Raw genomic sequence first — 21,004 nt, 5'->3', positions numbered from 1 at the left:
GTCCCACATCCATTTCCCACCCAGGTGTTACAAGTTTCTTATGCCCTTCACGCCAGAACATGAAGTCTCGGAGAAGATGGGGCAGCTCATCTTCTTCGTGACACAGAGGGGACAACGCCGGAGCTCCAGCGTCACTGCAGGGTGTGTGATGAGACACATCCTGCCACCGTGGGCCAGCAAAGGGCAGTGCCAGTCCCCAAACAAGGGTCACACACCTGATATCTCCACCTCCCACCCCAGCCCCACCTCTCCGACAGATCAGAGCATCTCCGAAGCACGTGGGGATGGTGTTTGCAGAATGACTCATGCTAACCTGAGCTGCTGGTAATAAATTCTGTTACAGCAATAACCAAACCTCCATCGCTAATGCGGGGCTATTTCCGTCTTCTCCAGGGAGCGACCCCGAGTGCCCCTATCTCCATCATTCACACGCCGGTGCCTCCGTCCCCGTGGGGACTGTCTGCAGGGAGCTTGGTGGTGGTGATGCAAAGTTGGGCACCAGATTCCTGCCCCATGTGTCGCAGAGCAGCTCCAGCCCTTGCTGCCCACCCTGACAGACAGGTTGAGACAATTCACCCAAGCAGGCGTGGTTGTGAGGGCATCACCCAGCCTCAGGAGGGGGCACATGGCAGCCAGAGGCAGCACAAGGCACTGAGCTGCGCACACTGTCCCCACGCAGCCCCCCCAAGCAGAGCAGCCCCAGGGGAAGGAGAGGAGCTGAAGGCTCAGAGATGGGAACAGTGAGAGAGTTTGGAGAAGCCAGACAGGTCAGCACTGCCCCACAAGAGACATGGACACAGGGTGGTTCATGGGGCTATGGGGACATCCTGGAGCAACACGGATGTCCTGGGCCACGTGTTGGGGCTCAAAAGAGCTGGGATGCCAGGACCCTTGGCACTGTTGCCCTGGAGAGGAGAGCTCTGCCTGGGCAATGGGGATCAGAGGACATCTCGACATCCCTACACCAGCCAGGGCCAGCAGCACTTGCAAGGAGGCTGCACCAGTGATGGTGGCCAGGTCACAGCTGGGGGCCATGGCACGGGTGCCAAAAGTCCCAGGAGAGCCCTGCAGGCATTCTGCAGCCTGGAGGCATTCTGGGGGCGATTTGCTTCCAGCCGACTCCAGAGGGTCCCTCAGCCCTGCCTCAGTTTCCCCACCTGGGCATCACCCACTGGCTGGATAAGGAGGGAGGTGCAGATGGATCCCAAGAAGGGACTGCACATGCTGGGGGAGCTGTGCCCACAGGACACGGGCACCATGTCACCTCCATCCCCAGGCATCGTCAGCAGCCCCTCCACTCCACGAAAAGGACGGCTCCCTGAGCCACAGCCCCGCAATGCCACGGGCACATCGAGCTTCCTGAGTCTGACTACAAGCAGCTGCAGCGATGGGCATAAGAAATTTTAACTATGGGACACACCATGACCGGCCCCTGCAGATGATGCCAAGCTTTTTGTTGCTTCTTTTGGTGTGTCCCCAGAGGGACCTGGCACTACATGAGGTCACGTAAATTTCTGGGCATTTCCTCATTCAGAGGCTCGTGCCCCACTGTGTATACACAGCAAATGCTGTCCCTGGGAACAGACTCATTTTGGGCAAAACTTTCTGTTACTGGCCTCAGCCTTTAACCCAAGAGCATCTGGCAGCTGCTGCATCATAAAAAACAGCTCAGAAATTCATGGAACTAGCCTTTTCCCATCTTTAGCTATGCAATAACAGGATTTTATGCTCCTTGGTGAAACGGGAGGAGCCTGGCTCCACCAGCACTGAGAAACATGCCATGAAGAAAAGGCTACAAGAAATTATATTCTCCTTTTATTTACCTATGACCATGACAATGTATTTTTGCTAGCTGCAGAGATGCTTTGCACTGTAAACTGGGCATCCGGACACATGCAGTCCATCCAGCTCCGCCAGGTTCAGCAACAACCCCTGCGTCTCAAAACGCAATATTTTTATCCAGAGTAGGGAGAGCATCTGATTCACAGAGCTGCTTATCTCCATCAGCAAACCCTCTGTCGTCAGGGCAGGATATGTACACCCAGGCTCCCCCAGCGGCCCGCTGCTAGGGAACGCTTTTTTTCTTTTTGTTTTTCTTTTTTTTTTTTTTTTTCAGATAAAACCTGCAAACTTAGAAAATGTTGCACGCACTCATAAAAGAGAAGGCTTCCGCTCCATGGGAGAATGCCGCCGCGACACGCACAAATATTGCACTTGTAATTTCAGAACGGGAAAGGACAAAAGGATTTCCTATTATACAGCAATGCGTCCAGCTACAGGAGGTCAATAAATAAACCAGGAGGCAAGGGGTGGGAGCAGGAGGGTCGGCTGCACCCCTGTGGTGCAGGGCAAGGACCCACCACGAGCGAAGAAAGCGCCGGGCTCCTGCAAGTTGGCTGCTCTGGGGGAGCCAGGAGGCACCTCCAGCAAGGGAAGCGCAGCAGCACCACGGGGATGCTCCAGTTCAGAAGTCTTTTGTCCAGGGATGGTGCTCACTTCGGTGATGTCTTCCCCTTGCCGGAGCCCTGCACAAAAGTCTTCCTCCTCCCTCCTCCTCGCCGAGTTGGGATCACTCATCGCCTTCCAGCGATGCTCACAGCTCAGGCTTCACAGTAGTCTTGTGGGAGCTTCCCTCCTGGCTAAAATCCATGCCGGAGCCACCCTGAAGGCGTCGTACCAGCGATGGTGAGATGGGGTGGGTGATGGAGCAGTACCAGACTGCTTGGCTTGTTGGTCCCCTCAGCCTCGTGCTCGGTGGCTTCAGCTGCCCCACGCCCATCGGCCGCAGGGGTACGGCTCGGGGGCACGACCAGCAGCAGGAAGGCACGCACCCACCGTCCCCCCGGCGAGGCCACCACCGCCGGTTCCATGTAAACACACAGCTCCCAGTCTGCCCCGAGAGAGTCCTTGGGTCTACAGCGGGGAGCTGGCTTTCTTCTGGTTAATTATGTCTAAGTACAAGTCAGAGCGCAGGAAGCGGGGGTACGAGTCCTTCTCCATCAGTCCGTAAATCCTCTTCTGCGCCAGGTCGAAGCAGCTGCGGGTGATGTTCTGCAGGTTCTCCTTGGTGTGCTCCCGCGTGTACGAGTCCAGGTTCACCTGTGGGAAGGGAGAGCAGCACCGTGAGCAGCTCTGCATGGCCACAAGGCACGGAGCCACGCGCCAGGGCAGGAGCCAGCCTCACCTCCTTGCAGGACTGGATGGCGATGTACTCCGCAAAGATTTTCTTGGCCTTGGAGACCATCTTGGACTGGGATTTGATCTTCTTGTACTCCTCGCACGCCAGCCAGAACTCCAGGTTCTCCTCGCTGAACTCGGTGCGCAGGAAGGCCCTGAAGGCTGCGAGCCCATCTGCGGGACAGACACACGGCTCTACTCCCGGACAGACACACGGCTCTACTCACAGAGGTGCAACCTAAAATCCCTCCCTGCATCACCCCCTAAAATATCCATCCCAAATTCCTGTGCAAAGCAGAGAGTGCAGGCAGCTCTGCCTGGCCTGGCAGCGCCAACGTGAGTTACACGTGTGCTGAATGCCCAGGTCTCAGCCCAGCGTCATGCACACGGAGCAGAGAAGAAGAGGCTCGGTGGGGAGCGGGGACAGCGATGGGGACAGGACCCCCCTGCCATCCCCACAGGGATGTCAGCATGATGTGGGGTGCCCCAGCTGTGATGCATGGTAGGGCAAAAAGGGGAAAGGGTCTAAAGCAGCTCCTGCTCCACAGAGCCTTGCACGCAAATCGGAGCCTTTCCCTCGCCAGGAGCTCCCCCCCTCAACTCCTATAGCAAAGTCCTCCCCAGCCTGGGAGGAGAAAAACGGGTACAGGAAAAGGACAGCTCATTGCCAGCCCCCTGCTCTCCCCTAGGCACAGGAGGGATTAACAGAGGAAATCCCAGCTTTCCCCGTGCACATGCCTGGACATTCCCTGGTGGCAAAGGCAAACGAGAGGGGCAAACACTCACATTTGTGCAGCAGCAGCTTCTCCAAGGACTCCCCCCACTTGAGAGCTTCCTCTGGTGCAGGCCTGCAGGAGAAGGGCTGTGTGTTGGCAAAGCTGTGGCCGCTGCCTGCCACACGCTGCCCCCACTGCCCGGGGACAAAATCCTTTCCAGCAGCAGCAGTATCGCCGCACACCCTGCTACAGCCAGCATCGGCACCCACAGCACACAGGCAGCCACAGGCAGTGGCTCTGCTGGAAGGAAACCTCTGCCTTTCGAGTGGCAGGAAGAAAATCTGATATACCGAGGGCTGGCTGGGCAGCTGTGGCTGGGCAAGCACTGGAAAAGCTCAGGACAATGCCCAGGAGCTGCGTGCAGCAGGGATTTCAGACTCCCCATTCAAGACGCTGCGCACGAGGCCGGGCAGGGCTCGTCTCCGGCTGCTGGAGCACCTCCAGAGCCAAGCGGTTTCCCAAAGCATCCTCCAGCCAGTTGAAAGTTTCACGTACTGGGCAAAAGCACGGAAATTTCCAGCCCGAGCTGCTGCTGTGCTACTGGCACAGGGCAGGGACCTCCCCGCTGCCTGAGGGGGTTATTCAGCCAAAAAATGTTTTTAACACAGCTCTGGCTACACGAGCTGTTTCCCGCAGCCTCCCCCCAGCCAGGGTGACCACCCCGGGGGTGACACTCAGCCCAGCCGGGGCTTGTCCCCAGCCCCCCGTGCACCTGGGTGCTCCCCGGTGCCGTGCCCCACGCCCCCCGCCCGCGGCACCTACTTGAGCGACTTGAGCACTTTGTCCAGCTTGCCGGAGGGGTTGGCTCCTGGGGACTCGTTTCTCCGCCGGAAAATCCCCAGCCGGTTCTTCATGTCCTTGGCTCTAGAGAAGAAGAGCGAGCGTTAGGAGGCGGGCAAGGTGGGGCGCACAGGGCACCCAAGGGTGCCGGGACCCACCGGCAACCTCGTCTCGCCCACCACCTACTCCTTCATGGTGTGCCGGCGCTGCAGGCTGCCGTTGTGCGGCCGCTGCACGCCCAGCAGCATCTCGGCGTGAAACTCCAACGGCTGAGGCTTGGAAAGGTCACGGAAAAAGGGCATGGCTGTCGGGACGGCGGCTCCCGGCGAGACCGGCCCGGCCAAGCGCTCGGGCGCTCTGACGCCGGCTCGGGGCCGTGCTCCTGCCCTGGGCAGCGGGTGCGGAAGTGGGAGGGCTCAGCACGGGCGCTGCGTGGCGTGGACGAGGCGTGGGTGAGCAAGGGCTGTGTCAGCCCCGCCACTGCTTTGGGCAGCCCCGCCGTTGCTGGGGAAACTCAAGGAAAGGTGGAAAAAGCAGCGCCGAGGGCGGAGAGTTGGGGCCTTTCAAGGGATGGCGGGGAAAATAATCGCGGCGGGGATTTACGAGCGCTATTTATAGAGCGCGGGCGTCCTGGGGAATGCAGCGGGGCCGGCGGCGGGGCTGAGGAGGGTTCGGAGCTGAGCGGGGACGGCAGCGCTTCGCTGTGTCCCCTCTGCGGGACTGGGACCCGCTGGTGCTCACACTTGTCTGGTGCCAGCCTGGAGTGGGCATGGCCATAGGGACATCTCCGTAACGGGGTGCCTGGGACATGCTGGTGACCCACAGCACTGGCATCGCCACCCTGCATGCGTCCCCACACCGCTATCTCTGGACAGACGGACACATGTGCACATGGGCACGGGGCTCCCCGTTTCCCCAGGAAGCTGCCACCAGCACAAAGCAGAAAGTTTTGGCAGCTGCCATGGGAAAGGGCCCAGCCCTGCCAAGGCTCTCAGCGGGCAGCGGAAGGTGGCAGAGGTGACGGGGCAAGGACACACACGGACGATGCTGTCCCCTCGTGGCACAGCTCCTGCATGACACCACGGTGCACAGGGGACGCACAGGAGACATGCAGGGTGATACAGGGTGCTTGTCCTGCACAGAGGACAGTGAGGCCAGCAGGGTGGATGGAGCCTCAGGGTGGCACGGCCGGACAACCCCAGCCACCTCCCACAGGTCCCACATCGCTGGGTGCCTGGAGGAGCCACCCCTGAACATGGCCTGAGCCCCACAGTGTGCCCAGGGCTGGCTGGGGACACACAGGACATGGGAGGGTTCAAGTTGCCCCACTCTGACCGATGCTGTCTGAACCCACAGCTGTCCCCAGCTGCTGCCAGGCACCATCACAGCACTAACACGGGACAAATGGATGCAGGCGAGGAGCCTCACACGCCAAACCCCATCTGCATCCCATCACCGCCCCACCAGTAAGCCACTGCACAGGACAAGCCACCCCACACAGTTCTGAGCAACAATTTCAGCACTGTTCCCAGTTTAGCAACACGGCCACTGCAGCTGGGAGCCTGGCCGGGCTGAAAAGCACTGAGGAGCCCTTGTGTGTGCACATCCGTGCGAGGGAGCAGCACACGTGGGCTGCCCGCCCTGCACAGCCCTCTGCAAGGCACCGGCCACCCGCAGTGGGCAGCTCCGCAGTGCCGGGCTGCAGGTGCTCACCGGCAGATCTGCCAGCTGCAATACACCAGAAGGCAACACCCAGAGGAGTTCCCACATTTGAAACCTGCAAGACACCACTCTCTCACTGCTCCCTTTGCAGATGCTTGTAAATAAGTAACAAACAGCTCAAAACCTGGTAGCATCAGCTGTGGGCATGCACAGCCCCCAGGTGCAGCCAATCTGCAGCATAAGCTGCCACAGCAAAAATAACATTTCATAAGAAATTGCTGCTTTATGTCTGGAGTCGCCCCTATACAGTGATCTGCCCTCAGCACAGCTGCGAGGCCCCGTCCAGCCCCGTTTCCCCATGCCACATCCAGCCCTGTCCCTGCAAAGCGCATCTCCTGTCCCCGCAGGGAGCTCCGCTCCTACCTTTCCAGGTATTTCTCGGAAAAGTCCACCATGGTGTGGTACATCGGGGAGCGCCCGCGCGCGAGCAGAGACGGTGCCAGAGAGGCGAGTGCCGAACCCCGGCCACTTGCACCATAAATACTCCTGGTGGCCAGCTGGCCACCCAGCCGTGCAGCCAATAGCCGGCTGGTGCGATGCGCCGCCGGCTGCCTCAAGGTGAGCACAAAACCCTCCCTGCACCCGCCCCCGGCCCCCCGCCGCCCCGATTCCCCCAGCTCACATGGGGGATGTCCCTGCTGCAGATGGCAAGGGATTTATTTTAATTTCAAGTGTCTGGAGTAAGGGGGGGGGGAGGATAATGAAAAGAGCTAAAAATAGCCAGCTGCAGCAGTGCGTGGGAGCGCGCAGGACAACAGTGCCGCTCGCTGGCAGCTGCGTGGCCGTGAGGCCGTCGAGCCGGCGCGTGCAGCCGCCCACTGGGGCAGCCGGGGCAGCTGCAAACACGTGTGGCTGCTCCACCTGCCCCGGCCACGTGCAGCGGGGACGGCCCCGGGCCCCAGCACCCTGCGGCCACGATGCCCCGACGCATCCTGCCTTGCGAAACCGGAGGCAGCTCGTTCCAAAACAGCCCTGCCGGCACGCCAGCCTCCAGCAAGCTGCAGTTGTGATCGTGGGAAGCAAAGGCCACGGCTCCCTTGTCCTTGCCTGGATCAGCTCTGGGACACCCCAAATCCTTACCGGCACTGGCAGGGCTGTGGGTGTCCCTTGGTGGCCCCCATGCTTGGGGCTGCTCCCACCATGCTGCCAGCATGCTGCGATGCACAAGCCCCACAGCCTGTCCCTGTAGGGCGAAACCTCCTCCCGGCATGGGGCCAGCAGGAAGGAGGCCCCCAGGTCACGTTTCACAACTCACACATCCTCTCACCGAACCCAGTGTGGCCAGAGAGGAGCTTTGCTGGCCCCGAGGAGCTGCATCCCTGTCCCCCCAGCTCCTTCGTCCCATCCATCAAAGTAACACCAAGTCACAGATGCTCCCAGCCAGGCTAGGCAATGTCCCCGGAGCGCATCCCACCTCCTCCCCGAATATCACAACTCTGTGAAACCATAGCTCATGCCCATCTTTGCTGCTTCCCTCCTGGCAAAGCTTGGGTGAATGAGACAGGGGAGACCCCAAAGGTTTCCCAGATGAGCAGGTCTCAGCCTGGGTGTTTGACTGTGGGAAGCAGCCATGGCATAGTCCGATGCCACCACAGCGTGACACTTACAGGCTCCTGCTCCTTTTCTTGCGGGAGGTCTCATCCCCTTCATCACAGCTGCATTCGGCGTCACCTCCGCTCAGCTGTAGGGAAGAGAAAAACAGCGTCTGCATCACCATACTGGTACATGACCGTGTAGGTGCCAAGTGCCACCAAAAAGCCCTGCCAGCATCTCCTATGAGTCCCCGTGCCCACACAGCAGCCACGTGGCTCCCTCCCGCAGCCACATGTGGCTGTAGCAAAGTGAGGGGAGCCAAGCTCCTCTCCCCTCCACCATGGGAACCTGTGCCCCCTTGCCCATCACACCCCCAGCCCACAATGGACACCTCACAGGTGGTGGCCCATGTTCCCCTCTAGTACTGACAGCAGCACCTCCTGCAAGGACACCCACATTCCCCTTCCCAAAACTTCAATCCCAGCTGGGCTGGGCACCCAAAAGAAACTCAGGGTTCCCCCAGAGAGGCTCAGCCAGAACTGAACCACATCATGGCAGCTTTGGGGAGCACCCAGCAGTTCCTCTCCCTGACCACCACCCTGGGGTGTCCTGGGCAAACCAAGGGGACCTCGGAGGGGCTGCAAGGTTGGGGTGGCACCAGTGCAGCCTCTGAGCTGTGAAGCCCAGGGCCAGGCATAGGGACCCCTTGGACCACCTTCGTTCAGGGGCTTTGCTACTTCACCCATTACTGAGCATGGCTGGAAGGGGCTCATGGCCAGCCCCACACCCAGCCCAGCCCCACACCCAGCCCAGCCCCACGCCGCTTGTTCAGGGCGCTTTCCAGGATCGCTGTCCCGCAGCCGTGCCGTGGGAACCAGCTGCGCAGCCCAGCGGCCCTGGGCTCGAGACTTTTGACACTTCCTTCCATTCTGTGCCCGGGTTTCCGGAGTTTATCGGCCCCAAACAATGCGGTCCCTGCAAAGCGCCTTCCCCCTGCAGATAGGGCCCGGCGGGCGGGCCGGCCAGGGCGACGCGCAGCCGGGGCACGCTTCCTGCCATTGTCCGGAGAGGCCCCGCTGCGCTCAGGGACAAAAGGCAGCAGTGGCAAACCTCGGCCCGAGGGGTCCCAGCGCTCCTGGCCACAATGTGCTCCTAGAACAACAGGGCCCCGACCGCGGGAAGGAGGGGAGCAGGGATCCGTGGGCATGATGGTGTTAAAAGGGACAACAACGCGAGCCCCTCTGCAGTGCTGCCGGGGAATAAAACGCAGCCTGGTGGACATAGCAAGGCCACTGGGTGCCGTAGTCCTGCAGGCATTGCTGGGGCTCGGTGCTGCCGTGGGAGGGGATGCAAAGGGGAACTGTACATTGTACGCAGTGTCCTGGTCTGGGAAGCTCGGAGGGTTTCATTGGACTCCTCAAAATGCACAGAGCTCCAAAAGTCCCTCCCAGGGGGAGGGTGGGGGAATGGCCGTGGCCGAAGCCCTGTGCACAGAGAGGCAGTGTGGTGGGAGCAAGCTGGGGGACCCTGGGGGAGGTGAGTTGAAGCAGCAGCCATGCAGGGCTGGACGGAGCCGCTGTAGGAACAGGGACACCCAGAGGTTCCCTTGCCAGCACTCTGTCCCCTTCTCTGCTCTGAAAAAGTCCAGTCTTATAGGCACCGGGGCTGTTTCGTTTGGAGGAGCTCAACTTGCAGCCTGGTGGCAGCCGGTGCTGCAGCAGCCCCTTGCTGCCAAGCTGTGTGCTCCCAGGCTTCATGCACAGCAGCATTGTGAAACCTGCCTCGTGCCATGCCGGCACCTCAGAAGCCTCATCACCATCACCACCACCACCACTGCCTCTGCACCGAGCAGCACAGGTGTCCCTGCCACAAGGGCATACTTCTGTATAGGATCTGGGAGCCCCCCCAGCCCCATAATTGCTGGCACCAGCCTCCAAGAGGGTTTGGGCTTCCCTTTTGCACAGCAGCCCCATCTGGGTGGCCTGTCAGCCCTATAAGAGCTCTCACCAGCCAGCCAGGGTGCAGCATGCAATGTGGTCCTGAGCTCTGCATGGTGCTCTCAAGCAGAGTGACGTGGTCCTGAGCTGTGCAGCAAGGTCCCAAGCCATGCAAAATGGTCCTGAGCTATTCAATGAGATCCCAAGCTGCACAACAAGGTCCCAAGCCATGCAACATGGCCTTAAGCCATTCAGTGCAGTCCCAGACAGCACAATGTGATCCCAAACCATGCAATCCAGCCCCAAGCAGAGCCCTACCCACAGCCACTGGCAGAGAGAAGCTGGCAGGGGCTCAGGCAGGCAGGACAGCACGCAGCCACTCTCAGTGCCTTCACCCAGGGGGATTGGGGCAAGCAGCCCTCCACAAACCCCATCTTTGCAATGGCAGGTTGGTTCCATAAATATTTGTTATGCTAAAGCTGGCAAGCTGTGCACCGGGGACATGGGGCCAGCTCCCGTGTGGGCTCTCATGTGCCAGCACTGCTCTCCTGGTGCCTGATGCACGGCTCCTCCTCAGCCTGTTTAAGACTTGGATGCCCTGCCAGGATCAAAGCCCTGCAAGAGGCTGGTCAGGGCAGAAAGACACCCAGCTCCCAGTGTCCCTGAGCACAGCGGGGACTCCCTGTCACAGAAGGCTCCCTAGAGCCTGGCTTCTCCCTGTCCCTGCCACTGTGAGCAGCATTTCACACATGCAAACACCCATGTGTGCCTCTCTTTGTGGATCTTGGCAGGTGGTGGCTCTTGTGGGGCCCTGTGGGCTCAGGTGGCACCATGGGGATTCCCACCCCCACACCAGCACATGGTGACACCCCCAGGGTGCTGAGTGTCCCCCAGAGCTGGCACTGGGGACCTTCCTGGCCTGTTGGACACCAACTTTGCCATGGTCATGGAGAGGGGGCCCCCACATGGGGGCACCTCCACTCTGGGGACATCACTCATCCCCAGGGCCAAGCAGGACCCGTCCACCCCGCGGAGCCAGCACCTTCCACATACCTTCCTGTGACCCGAGAACAGCAGGGTGAGCTGGTGGATGGAGCCGCCGTTCTTGGTGAGCTCCTTCTTGAGGGTCCTGGGGGAGGGCAGGGCCCAGTGGCCCTTGGTGCCCTGGCTGTCCGAGCAGTTGAGGGTGGTGTCGGAGGTGAAGCAGTGGCTCTTGGCCTCCTGCAGCAGGCTGCCCTCGCTGTGGGTCCGGCGCCGCAGGGAGTTCTGCACGCTCAGCGTGTAGACAGGCTGGCAGCCCGACGTCTCGATCATGCTGCTGCGCTTCGCCTCGCTCCTCTCCAGGTAGTTCTCGTCGCTGTCATCGTCCTCCTCCTCCTCATCATCCTCCTCCTCATCCTCCTCCTCGTCTTCCTCGTCCTCGCCGTCTGTGGTGCCGCCGGCCGTGCCCGCTGCGCTCTGGCTGAAGGTGCTGTCGAGCCGCACCTCGGGGATGACGAAGGCCGGCAGGGCGCCGTGCCGCTCCTCTCCCCGCTCTGGCTGCTTCTCTGCCAGGAGAGGCCCCTGGGCAGCTGCCGGTGCCTCAGCCGGAGCTGGGGCCTCTGCGGCCGGAGGAGCTTCACCTGCAGCCGCCTTCCCATCCTCTGAGTGCATCTGCCCCGGCTTCTCAGCGTCCGTCTCCAGCATCTGCCCAGGAGATAAAGAAGGATGAAGGCAGGAGCATCCCAGATCTCTCGCTGGCCACCCTCCCATGTAGCCTCTCCACTCCTAACATCCCAACCACGAGGCTGGCCCCAAACCCTACAGCCCTAACAGTGGGGTGGGATGGCGTTGTCCCCTTGTCCCCCCCAGTATCCTGTCCCAGTCCCGCTCCCCAGAGCACCATGGCCCCCTGTGGCTATGGGGTGGCAGTGGGATGGGGCCACCCAGCTCCGTGCTCCAGCAGCACCGTGGGCAAGCGCGTTTGAAGGAAACCGGAGGTCATGGTGGGTGGCTCCACCACAGAGGCAGAGCTCAGAGCAGCATCCTTACCCCAACAGCTCCCTCGTCCCTTTGGGAGCAGCTGAGGGGCTCAGCAGAGGCAGGGAAACCCAGAAACACTCACCCAACAGCTCCAGCCTCTCCTGCCCTGCATTATTAAGGGCAGGAGGGAAGTGCCGGGCTCTGCTCATCGGCCGATTGCCCAAGGCTCAGCCCGGCCACAGCCCTGAGCAGTTCGGCCCCCCCGGCCGGGTGCCATGGCCACAGGGCTCCCCATGGCCACGCGCTGTGGCCTTGCAAAACCACAGCCGCTCCTACCAGCTCTGGTCAGTTTTTTAAGCCTTCGGGGCCGTCTTTTTCCAGCAAGCGTTGCCCTTTCAAAGGCAAAAGCCTGGGGTAGCCCAAGGGAAAAAACCTCCAAGGACTTTTCGTGAGCCGTAGGAGCCTGTGACAAGCTTCCCTGCCACAGCTGATCCTGTCCCCCGGAATTTCCCTCAGCACAGATGCTGGGTGAGCCAAACGGGCAGCACCAGCTCAGCAGGGGTGAAGCAGAGAGAAAGCCCCCACCCCGGGAAGCACAGCCCATGCTGGTGTGCTGGGACAGACACGGTTATACAGGACCCTAGGTAACAAGTCGCACAGCAAAAGCCCTTACCGTACCCCAGATACAATCTGGGTGTTTTCAAGATCCCAGTGGAAAGCAGAAAGTCAGAGTTAACAAAGCCACCACCATCATATAAATCAGGTTTACTCCAAAAGGAGTTGGGAATTAGCCCATCCAGCCAAACATCCCTGTACAAAGAGAGGTGAGGGTGCAAAGACCACACAGCACCCAACAGCACCCATAGGGACCTCCTAAAGGGCCCCAAAAGTGAGCCAGTTTTCCAAAAACTGTTGAGGCTCAGCTGTCCACAGCCAGCTGCCACCTGGGCAGCACACAGGGCAGCTCGCCCACGGCTGCCCATGCCTTTGTCATCCCCAGAGCTGTCCCCTTACACCTGTGACCAGCTTCATCCCCTCCAGCCCTGACTTGCAGCAGCCAGCAATTTAGCATCATCTGAACCGCCCCAGAACAGCTGGGTTTGGGGGGAGGCACAAAGCAAACACTGGATTCACCCCATCCTTGGGGCTCTTTCACTCCCCCAGTGTAATTTCTTGCAAAAGGGGATGTTTCCAGACCTGCCGTGCAAGGACGCTATTTGTACCAGTGTGTGTTTTACTGATGCAGTTTATGCCTTATTTGTATTGCAATCACTGTCATCATTATTTCATGAAATAATTAGAGGAGAAACCCACGCAGCCCTGCAAAGCCCTCCCTGTCCCTGACAGCTCCCTATCTGTTCTGTCCTTCTGCTGAACGTTTCTGGTTGCCCACATCTGATAAGGCCCTAGAAGGAAACTAACAGGCTCCTTTAAAATGAGAGACATTTGGGAATTAAATTAAATCCCTGCACTAATTCAATCAGAGAATCTGCAGCTCTTCAGCGGCACAGAGGATGTGAGCAGGAGACTTGCCACCGAGTGAAGGTTTCATCTCGGGTTGAAAGCATCACCAGGGCTGTGAAATCCTGTCCTTGCAGAAGAGCCATGGATGAGCTCTGCTGAATGTCACCTGGTGGTGGGGAAAGGCAGGGAAGGATGGGACAGGCACGTGGTCGTGGTTGGTCAATGAGCTCAACCAGGGCTGGAGGCACCAGGGACTTCATCAGCACAGAGCCAAGGGACACCTTGCTGGGCAAGGCCGGTTTGGGACATTGAGGACAGAGCTACTACCAGGCTTCCTTCTCACCATCATCATAGACAAGGGGTCCAGGAGGAGGCAGGAGATGGAGGCAGTGTTGCTGCTGTCTCAGCAGGGAAGGGAAGGGGACATCTGTCCTTACAACTTAAGGACTCTGCTGAAGCACCCCAAGGTATTCCTGCAGCAAGGGTCCCTCTCCCTTGGCCAGCATCAGTAGCTCAGGGGCCAGCAGCCAAAACCTGGGTCTCCCCATCCACAACATCTGTGTTCTCCTATCCTCAGCAACTTGGTCTCACTGCCCTCAACATCTGGGTCTTCCATCCTTGAAGTCTGCATCCTCCTGTCCACCATATCTGGGTCTCCCTGTCCTGAGCCAGGGAGGCTGAGGAGTTTCCCCGCCTCCTCCCCAGGGGGTCTCACACATCACTCTTTCAGTTTCTGCTTCAGACTTCATTGCCAAGGCAGCATGTCCCAAGAAGGGGAAGAGAAAGTAGAAGAAAGAACTGCCTCCAAGCCCCAGCACAGCTTTCTGGGGTAGTGTTAAGGAAGAAGGCTTGCTCTGAGATCTACCGAGTCCCTAATATTGATTACCCCATTGACCAAAACTCAACACACCTCAAAAAAGCCAGATTTCGTCCTGCCTATTCCAGCATCTTCACCTCTACCCGCTGCCTGGACTCCCTCTGCCTTTGAGCAACTCTTCGGTCACTGCCACGGAGGTTTTCCTGATGCCGAGACGAAGGAGAATGCCTGCAAACCTCTGCTCTTTGGTCTGCAATTTGATCCAGTTTTCCTGGTTGCTGCTGCTCTGACGCCAGCAGAGCGACCTTCAGCCAGCAGATGTGGGTTTGTCAGCGCGGCCTCGACTTCTCCAGCACTTCTTTAAATAACATGCCCTTTGTGGTGGCCCATGGCTGGGACTTCCAGCTGGGAAAACACCGGCCACAGTGACAGCACAGCTGTGAGATGAAGCCTGTGCTGGCCTTCCCCTTGTGCTGCCAGTTCTCACACATTGCCAGAAGTGCTGTGATATCTGACAGCCCTAAATCCATGGCTACGGGAGGTCAGGGGATTTTTTTGAGGGCCTCAGCTTCTTATTTCAAAACCTTGTGCTCCTCATGACGATGGAGATGCTGTGGCTCAAGCAAAGCCTGGACACAAGAAAACTGAATTCAGCATTTCCTGGCTCATGATGTGGATGCTCAGATTTGTATTTGCAATGTGCATCTTCCTCTTGCGATAACTGCAGTGCCCTGTGCCCAGGCGGCTCCTCAACAAAAATCAGGATGGGAAAATAGGGAGGTCCCTGCAGGTACTACACTGTTGGACACTGAGCAGAGCATGAGAGCACAGAACATGCTGCTCCAACTGCGCTGGAGCTCCCAAGGTACTGCTGGAGGAGCTGCTCCCATGGGCTGCCTCTGGACTGCAGCATCCCTGTCCTCCTTCAGTCCCATGGAAGAACTGCTCTGATTCCTGCTCCCCTTAATCCTACCCTTGTTCAAAGGTGCCCCCAGCTCACCCATCCATAAAAGCATTTAACCCCATGGCAATGAGACCACATCTCTCTCCAGGGAGATTTTGGGGAGGACGCAGAGCATTCCCTGCGCAGTGGAACACCTCTCCCCCGGGCAGATGGGATGTGGGAGCAGCACCTACATCCCCCTAGGGAAACACCAATGTTTCTAAAATACATTTTTCCCAAAGTGGTAGGGGAAAAATAATAATAATAATTTCAGGGGTCTTAGCATAGGACAGACTGTGTGCAGATCCATCAGATTAGAAACTTCTAACTGGCCCTCTGCAATGCTACCAAAATCATTGATGATGAGCCCCTCAAAACTTAAAAAGTGGCCATTAAAGACCAATCAAACACGTAGCTATGGGAAGCAGCATCTAAAGACACAGCACGGGACTGACAGGAACAAAATGAAGCCAGAAAGTCAAAGCAGAACTACCAAAACTTGAGAAAATTTTCATTGGTCATTCTGAAAGTGCTCCTGAGCATCACCCCCCAGCAGCGCCGCTCCTCATTCCCGAGCTGCAGAGGCTCGGCGCAGTGTGGCCAGAGGCCAAGGGCACATTGCACAGCAGGGTTCTCTACCCATTCCCTGCTTCATTACTGCATCGATGAATAATTAATACAGAGCAATTAACGCAACAGCAGAAGCAAGCAGGGATGTATAATCCCAAACAGCAGGATCCAACAGCGTGCCGTGGCAGGGTGGCGAGGGTGGATGTATGCCTCCAGTGAGACACCCACGGGGGTGTGAGTGCCCGTACTGCCCAAAGAAAACTGGGCTTGAAATGTCTCGGAGCCCTGGAAGGAGAAGCTGCCCTCCGTGGGAGGAAATGATCCCATGCCAGCAGCCTGCACTAATCCCATTACCCCATTACCGCCATCCCCAATTGATGGCTCTGGAAATGGGCCCTGACTGGGGCATTGCCCAGCCCTGCGGCCACACTCTGCGCCTCTCCCGGAGCTGCCCGCTCCCTGCAACACAGCAGGGGACAGGAGCCGCTGCCGTGCCAAGGGCAGCAGCCTGGCGTGTGGCAGGACCTGGGTTTTACATTGCAGGGGTCAGGTCCCGCTGCACACAGGATAGAGCCAGGTTGGGTGGCTCCTGAACTCTGCATTTTGGGATCGAATGGCTGAAGGTGTCAGCAAACAACATGGGACAAAACCTCCCCGTGCCACATGCTCCAGTTAATGTAGGTTTAATGCCAGCACAGCACCGAGCCCTTGGTCCCAAACAGCCTCGGCCACCCCAGCCCTGGCCCCCAACCTGACCCCAGTCCAGTGCCCTCTCTCCCTGAGGCTACAAACGTGCATCCAGCTCTGAAATCAGTGACAAGGGCTGAATTTGTTCTCTTGTTCCCAGTGCCAGTAAACGGAGAGTTTCCAAGCTGCAAAAAGCCCTGGGGCAGAAGGTGCATTGTTGGCTCGCTGCGATGCCGCTCTCCGCAGTGAGAGCCAGCCGATGTGGAGCCGATGGCACAGCCACACACAGCCCAGATTTGCAAGGGAACCTCAGAAAGTCCCCATCACTGCAAACACCCCCATGTGCCCCCCAGTACTGCTCTTTACCAGCCCTTCCAATGCTGCCACAAACAAAGCCGGGTGGGTGCAACAAGTTCCCCAGGAGACTGCCAGGACCAGCCCGCGGGGACCGGGACCTGTTATTTAAACAGGTTATTCCACCAGCACTCCCGAGGCACGGCACAGCTTCCCTGACCTGCCAGATCCCGCCCAACCAAGGCTACAGCCCTCAGGCTGCAAACTTTGCAAGCAAAACATACCAAACGCAGGCTCTCAGATGCATCCCAGCTGGAGCAGCATCTCCCTCCAGCCCCGACGTGTGCCCGCGGTCTGGCGGACGCTGGCGCAGCGCAGCTCAGCCCCTGCCGTTATTAACGTCTGTGTCAGGCAGCAGCTGAAGCCGCCCCAGCCTCTCCCAGACACTGCTCCCTCGTGCCCCGCGTGCTATTTACGGCTCTGCGAGCCATCCCTGGGGGCACCATTACCTGCTGGTAGCACTGGATGTCCGCTCTGCCTGGAGGGAGCGCCATGCATCACAGCGAAACCCGCTGCCTCGGCTCCCGCAGCTCTCCCCTTCTCCTGCCCTGTCCTGCCCCTGAGCGACGCTGAGCCGCAGACCAATTTCGGTGCTGCAAATGAAACCCTGCTGCAGGTGGGCGGTTGGGTTTTTTCCAAAGTACTTTCTATGGAAAAGGGGCAGCTCTGAAGTGGGGGATGCTCTGCGGCGTGGTGTGCCAGGGGTTATCTGCACCACTGCCACCGTTCACTGATGGATGCCCACGGCTGCGGGGGCTCAGTTCCTTTTCTTCAGGGGTGCACAGCCCAGGGTGTCACCGTGCCAGGGGTGCCTCCCGGGATTCAGAGCACCCCCAGCCCAGTACTTGGAGGTACGGCTCCAGTCTGCCCAAGCTGGGCACCAGCCTTGGTCTGCAGCCTCTCCGACCCAGGTAACCCAGCGCAGGAAGGCAGTGAGATGATGTCTGGGTCATAAATATCCCTGGCAGTAAGAAAGCGGCAGGGTGGGGAAGGGGAAAGAAGGAGCAGATCCTGGCAGCAGCAGCAGCAGCACAGTGGGGCTCGGAGGGGCACAATCAGCACACAGAGTTGAGCAGGTCCTGTAGCAGCATCTGAGCTTCAGTCCTGTCCCGGCCCTGAGCAAAATCCCAACTCTTCCTCTTATCCATGTGATCCCAGAGGCCACGGCTTGCCCAGGGAGAGCCCAACCACTGCTGCCACCCCCAGCGTGTCCCCAGGAGAGCCCCACAGCTCGATGGGGATGGCTGTGGGGGCTGGCATCCCCAACACAGGTACAGGTGAGCCACCTGACGGCCATGCAGAGCCATCTCCTGCACCCAGCGCAGCCAGGCTGAAACCCGGTTTGTCAAAATGTGTCCCCACATCCCAAGGGCTGACCCCTCAGCATCCTTCCCCTGCTGGGGCAGCAGGCAGACATTACACAGTGCGGTGCTGGCTGGAGGGGAACCTCTCCGTGGTGTTATCAGCAGGGGCAGAGCACTGTCCCCCTGTGCAGGATGAGGGAGGTGATGGCAGGAGCCTGAGCTGTTGCACTCAGCCACTGCAGAGCTGTCACAAAGGACTCATCCCAGGGTCACTCACAACAGGACCACAAGGTCGGTGCTGAAAGCCACTGCTGCTGCTGGCATGGACGGTGGCAAGGAAACGACCACCTTAGAGGGGGGATCTGGCAGAGCAGCTCTGCCTGTGACCAGCACCACCAGGGCTGTGTCTGAAGGTATCCTGATGGTGCCAAAGACACCAAGGGTGGCTGCAAAGCCAAACGCAACCCACCTGGGTCACCAAGCCTTCCCCTGCAGCTGCATCAGGAGGTGCCTTTTACGGGGCAGGATTCTGAGGCTCCTGGAGGGAGCAGGATGAAGCATTCCCACTCCTGCAGCACTCCGGGCATCACCACCCAGAGCCCCCCAGTACTTCAAAAATAACATCCTTCAGCTGTGCAAAAATTTCAGGGTTCAAGTAACTATTGCAATGGCAATGGCATCGGTGACCCCCCCCCTCTCCTCCCCCTTCCCCTCTCCCCTGGGCCACCTTATTTCCCTGGGGCACTAGAGGGTCCCCAAGGGCACTGGTGCAAAACCACCCCAATATCCCCCATCAACATCTTGGCACTGTGTGGACGTGATGCCTTAGGGAGCTCTGCAGCATGGGGCACAGACACCAGCAGCTTCAGAGCCAGCCTGGCTGTGCATTCGCAGCCCCCTGCTAGAAGGAAGGAGCAGCTTCCCGAACCAGCCCAGCAGACGGTGCCAGCCCTGCCTCGCGCAGCCAGCATCCCCCCGCCACAGGCAGTGCTGCGCCAAAGCACTTCCAGCGCCTTCATTAAATCACATCAGCGCTGGCTTCAACCACTTAGTCTGTGCCTTTGACAAACCCGTGGAAATGATCTCAATGATGCTCAACCCCCCCCCCCCCCCCCCCCCCCCCCCCCCCCAGGCTGCTGGCACGGCTCCCTCCAGCATGCTTGCTGTTACGAGTCCTTCTGGGGATTCGTGAGGAACAACCTTCAAGGGTTTAAAAATGCCCCTGGCTGTGATAGAGGTGCCAGCGGCTGCTTCAGCCCACACTCCACCACCATGTCCTCCTGATCGGGGGGGACGTGGCATTGCACGCAGGAGCACATTGCACACAGAAGCACACTGCACGGCGCCAGAGAAACAGGAGCTGGTGTTTGCTGGAGGGGAGAGGTCTGCTCTCCTAATGGCTTTGGAGTCCAGCTAAGCAAACGAACAAATAAAGCTGGAGCCAGGGCTTTCAGCTGGCCCCATCTGCTCTGCCACCCCTCCTGGTACGCACGTGCCTTGGGAGCCTGCGAGCGTCTGTCCCAGGCTTGTGGCCCCAATCACATCTCTGTGCCACCATCAACTGGTGGGCACTGAGCGTGATGGAGCCAGGGCTTGGTGCGGGGGAAAATGCCAAAAAGCCTGTCCAGATGAACCCTTGCCACCCCACGCTATTCACCACATCCTTGTGCTTGGGAGTAGAAGCCAACTGTTGTGCACGAAGGGGCCAGGGGGATGAAGGAGGCCCAGGAGCCCTCAGCACCCACATGGGCTCGCCTGCACTGCAGGGAGCTCACAGCCAGGTCAGGACAAGACCCTGCATAAAGAGCACCCCTATGTTCATAAAGAGAGGTTTGGGACGTGCTTTGAAGCCCCACAGAGAGCAGTAGCATCCCCCCATGTAGCCTTCAATGGCCAGGTTGTGTTTGGGGCTTGCTCCTGTGGAAGAGGGCTACCAGCCTCCCGGGACAGCTGACCACAAAAGGGAGCACACTAAACACTCGGGATGGCTCTGGAGCCACACTTGGGAGCCACATCTGGGTGGCTCAAGCTGCATCTACTTCTACGTTCACATTCACACACATTGCTATCTATCTAACTCCTATCGCAGCTGAATTAGAGTCAATGTTGTCCTCCTGGCCCATTGGGTGCCGAGGGCGAGCTCCCCACGTCAGTGTGCATCGAGGTCACCAGTGTGGATTCAGGGTCCCACTTGTTCTGGTGGGATGGGGACCTCCGACGGAGACGTTTTCCTCCAGATTTCTCAGTGGTCGGAGTTGAGCTGGTCCCTGGTTTGCAGGGGGACAGGGTCTCCATTCCTGCAGCCTCCCAAATTCACGGCATTACCAGAGCAGCCTTTGGCTGTCCTTAATAACAAGTTTTTCCGGCCCAGGGCGAGACTGGGCTGTGCTCGCTGGCTTGGAACAACATAATTATTTGCTTTACTTTTGTAACCTGGCTCATAAGCACTGCCAGCTGAGGCTTTAACCCTTACTGAGGCAGAATAAACCCCGATGTTTTCTCCTCCATGTGAGCAGCCTGACAGCAGGAGCAGGGGGCTGGGAGGGCCCGCGGCAGGGGCCAGGCTGGCCCTGTGGGTACTGCGTGATGTGGGCTGAAACCTTGGTCCGAAAGCAAAGCAAGGTGCAGGTCCCTCCCCTCCTTCCCCCTCAAACAGCGGATGGTGCTGACCATGCCCTTGCTGAGCAAAGTGCACCATGAGTGCTGGGTGAGGGGGAGCATCTCCCCAGTGTCCCCCACCCAAGTGCTTGTCTCTGCCACCCCAACATCTTGGCCACGCCAGCTCAAGGGCGCGCACAGCCAGCCTGCATAGGGATGGGGAAGAAAGAGAAACGGGCTGCTGGGGGCAGCGAGCTGCTAGGCACAGGGAGGGCAAAGGGATGCAGGCACACAGCAAGGGGCACGCGGGGAACCCGGGGGTGAGGAAGAGGAGGCAGGGCGTGGGGGACAGCGGAGGGGTCGCCCCCACCGCCAGGAGC

General features: G+C 59.2%; 1 protein-coding gene across 5 annotated transcripts in view; it reads right to left on the bottom strand.

Moving 5' to 3' along the window:
* Positions 1–1,793: 1,793 nt before the first annotated feature.
* Positions 1,794–21,004, bottom strand: part of RGS3 (regulator of G protein signaling 3) — a 73,095-nt gene continuing 53,884 nt past the window's right edge. For 2 of the 5 annotated variants that reach the window (XM_032200550.1, XM_032200554.1), the window contains 6 exons: positions 10,979–11,611; positions 8,063–8,136; positions 4,716–4,817; positions 3,964–4,025; positions 3,185–3,351; positions 1,794–3,099 (listed from right to left, as the gene is read on the bottom strand). In XM_032200550.1, coding sequence (XP_032056441.1) covers positions 2,914–3,099; positions 3,185–3,351; positions 3,964–4,025; positions 4,716–4,817; positions 8,063–8,136; positions 10,979–11,611 — 1,224 coding nt within the window. In that variant the 3' untranslated portion in view covers positions 1,794–2,913. Of the gene's footprint in view, positions 3,100–3,184; positions 3,352–3,963; positions 4,026–4,715; positions 4,818–4,919; positions 5,063–8,062; positions 8,137–10,978; positions 11,612–16,946; positions 16,999–17,171; positions 17,237–21,004 lie in introns of those variants that run through there. The other 3 variants (XM_032200551.1, XM_032200552.1, XM_032200555.1) reach the window with 3 other exon arrangements.

Source organism: Aythya fuligula, chromosome 19 (genome assembly GCF_009819795.1).
Source record: "Aythya fuligula isolate bAytFul2 chromosome 19, bAytFul2.pri, whole genome shotgun sequence".
Taxonomy (NCBI): domain Eukaryota; kingdom Metazoa; phylum Chordata; class Aves; order Anseriformes; family Anatidae; genus Aythya; species Aythya fuligula.
This window is presented reverse-complemented; position numbering and strand designations above follow the sequence as displayed.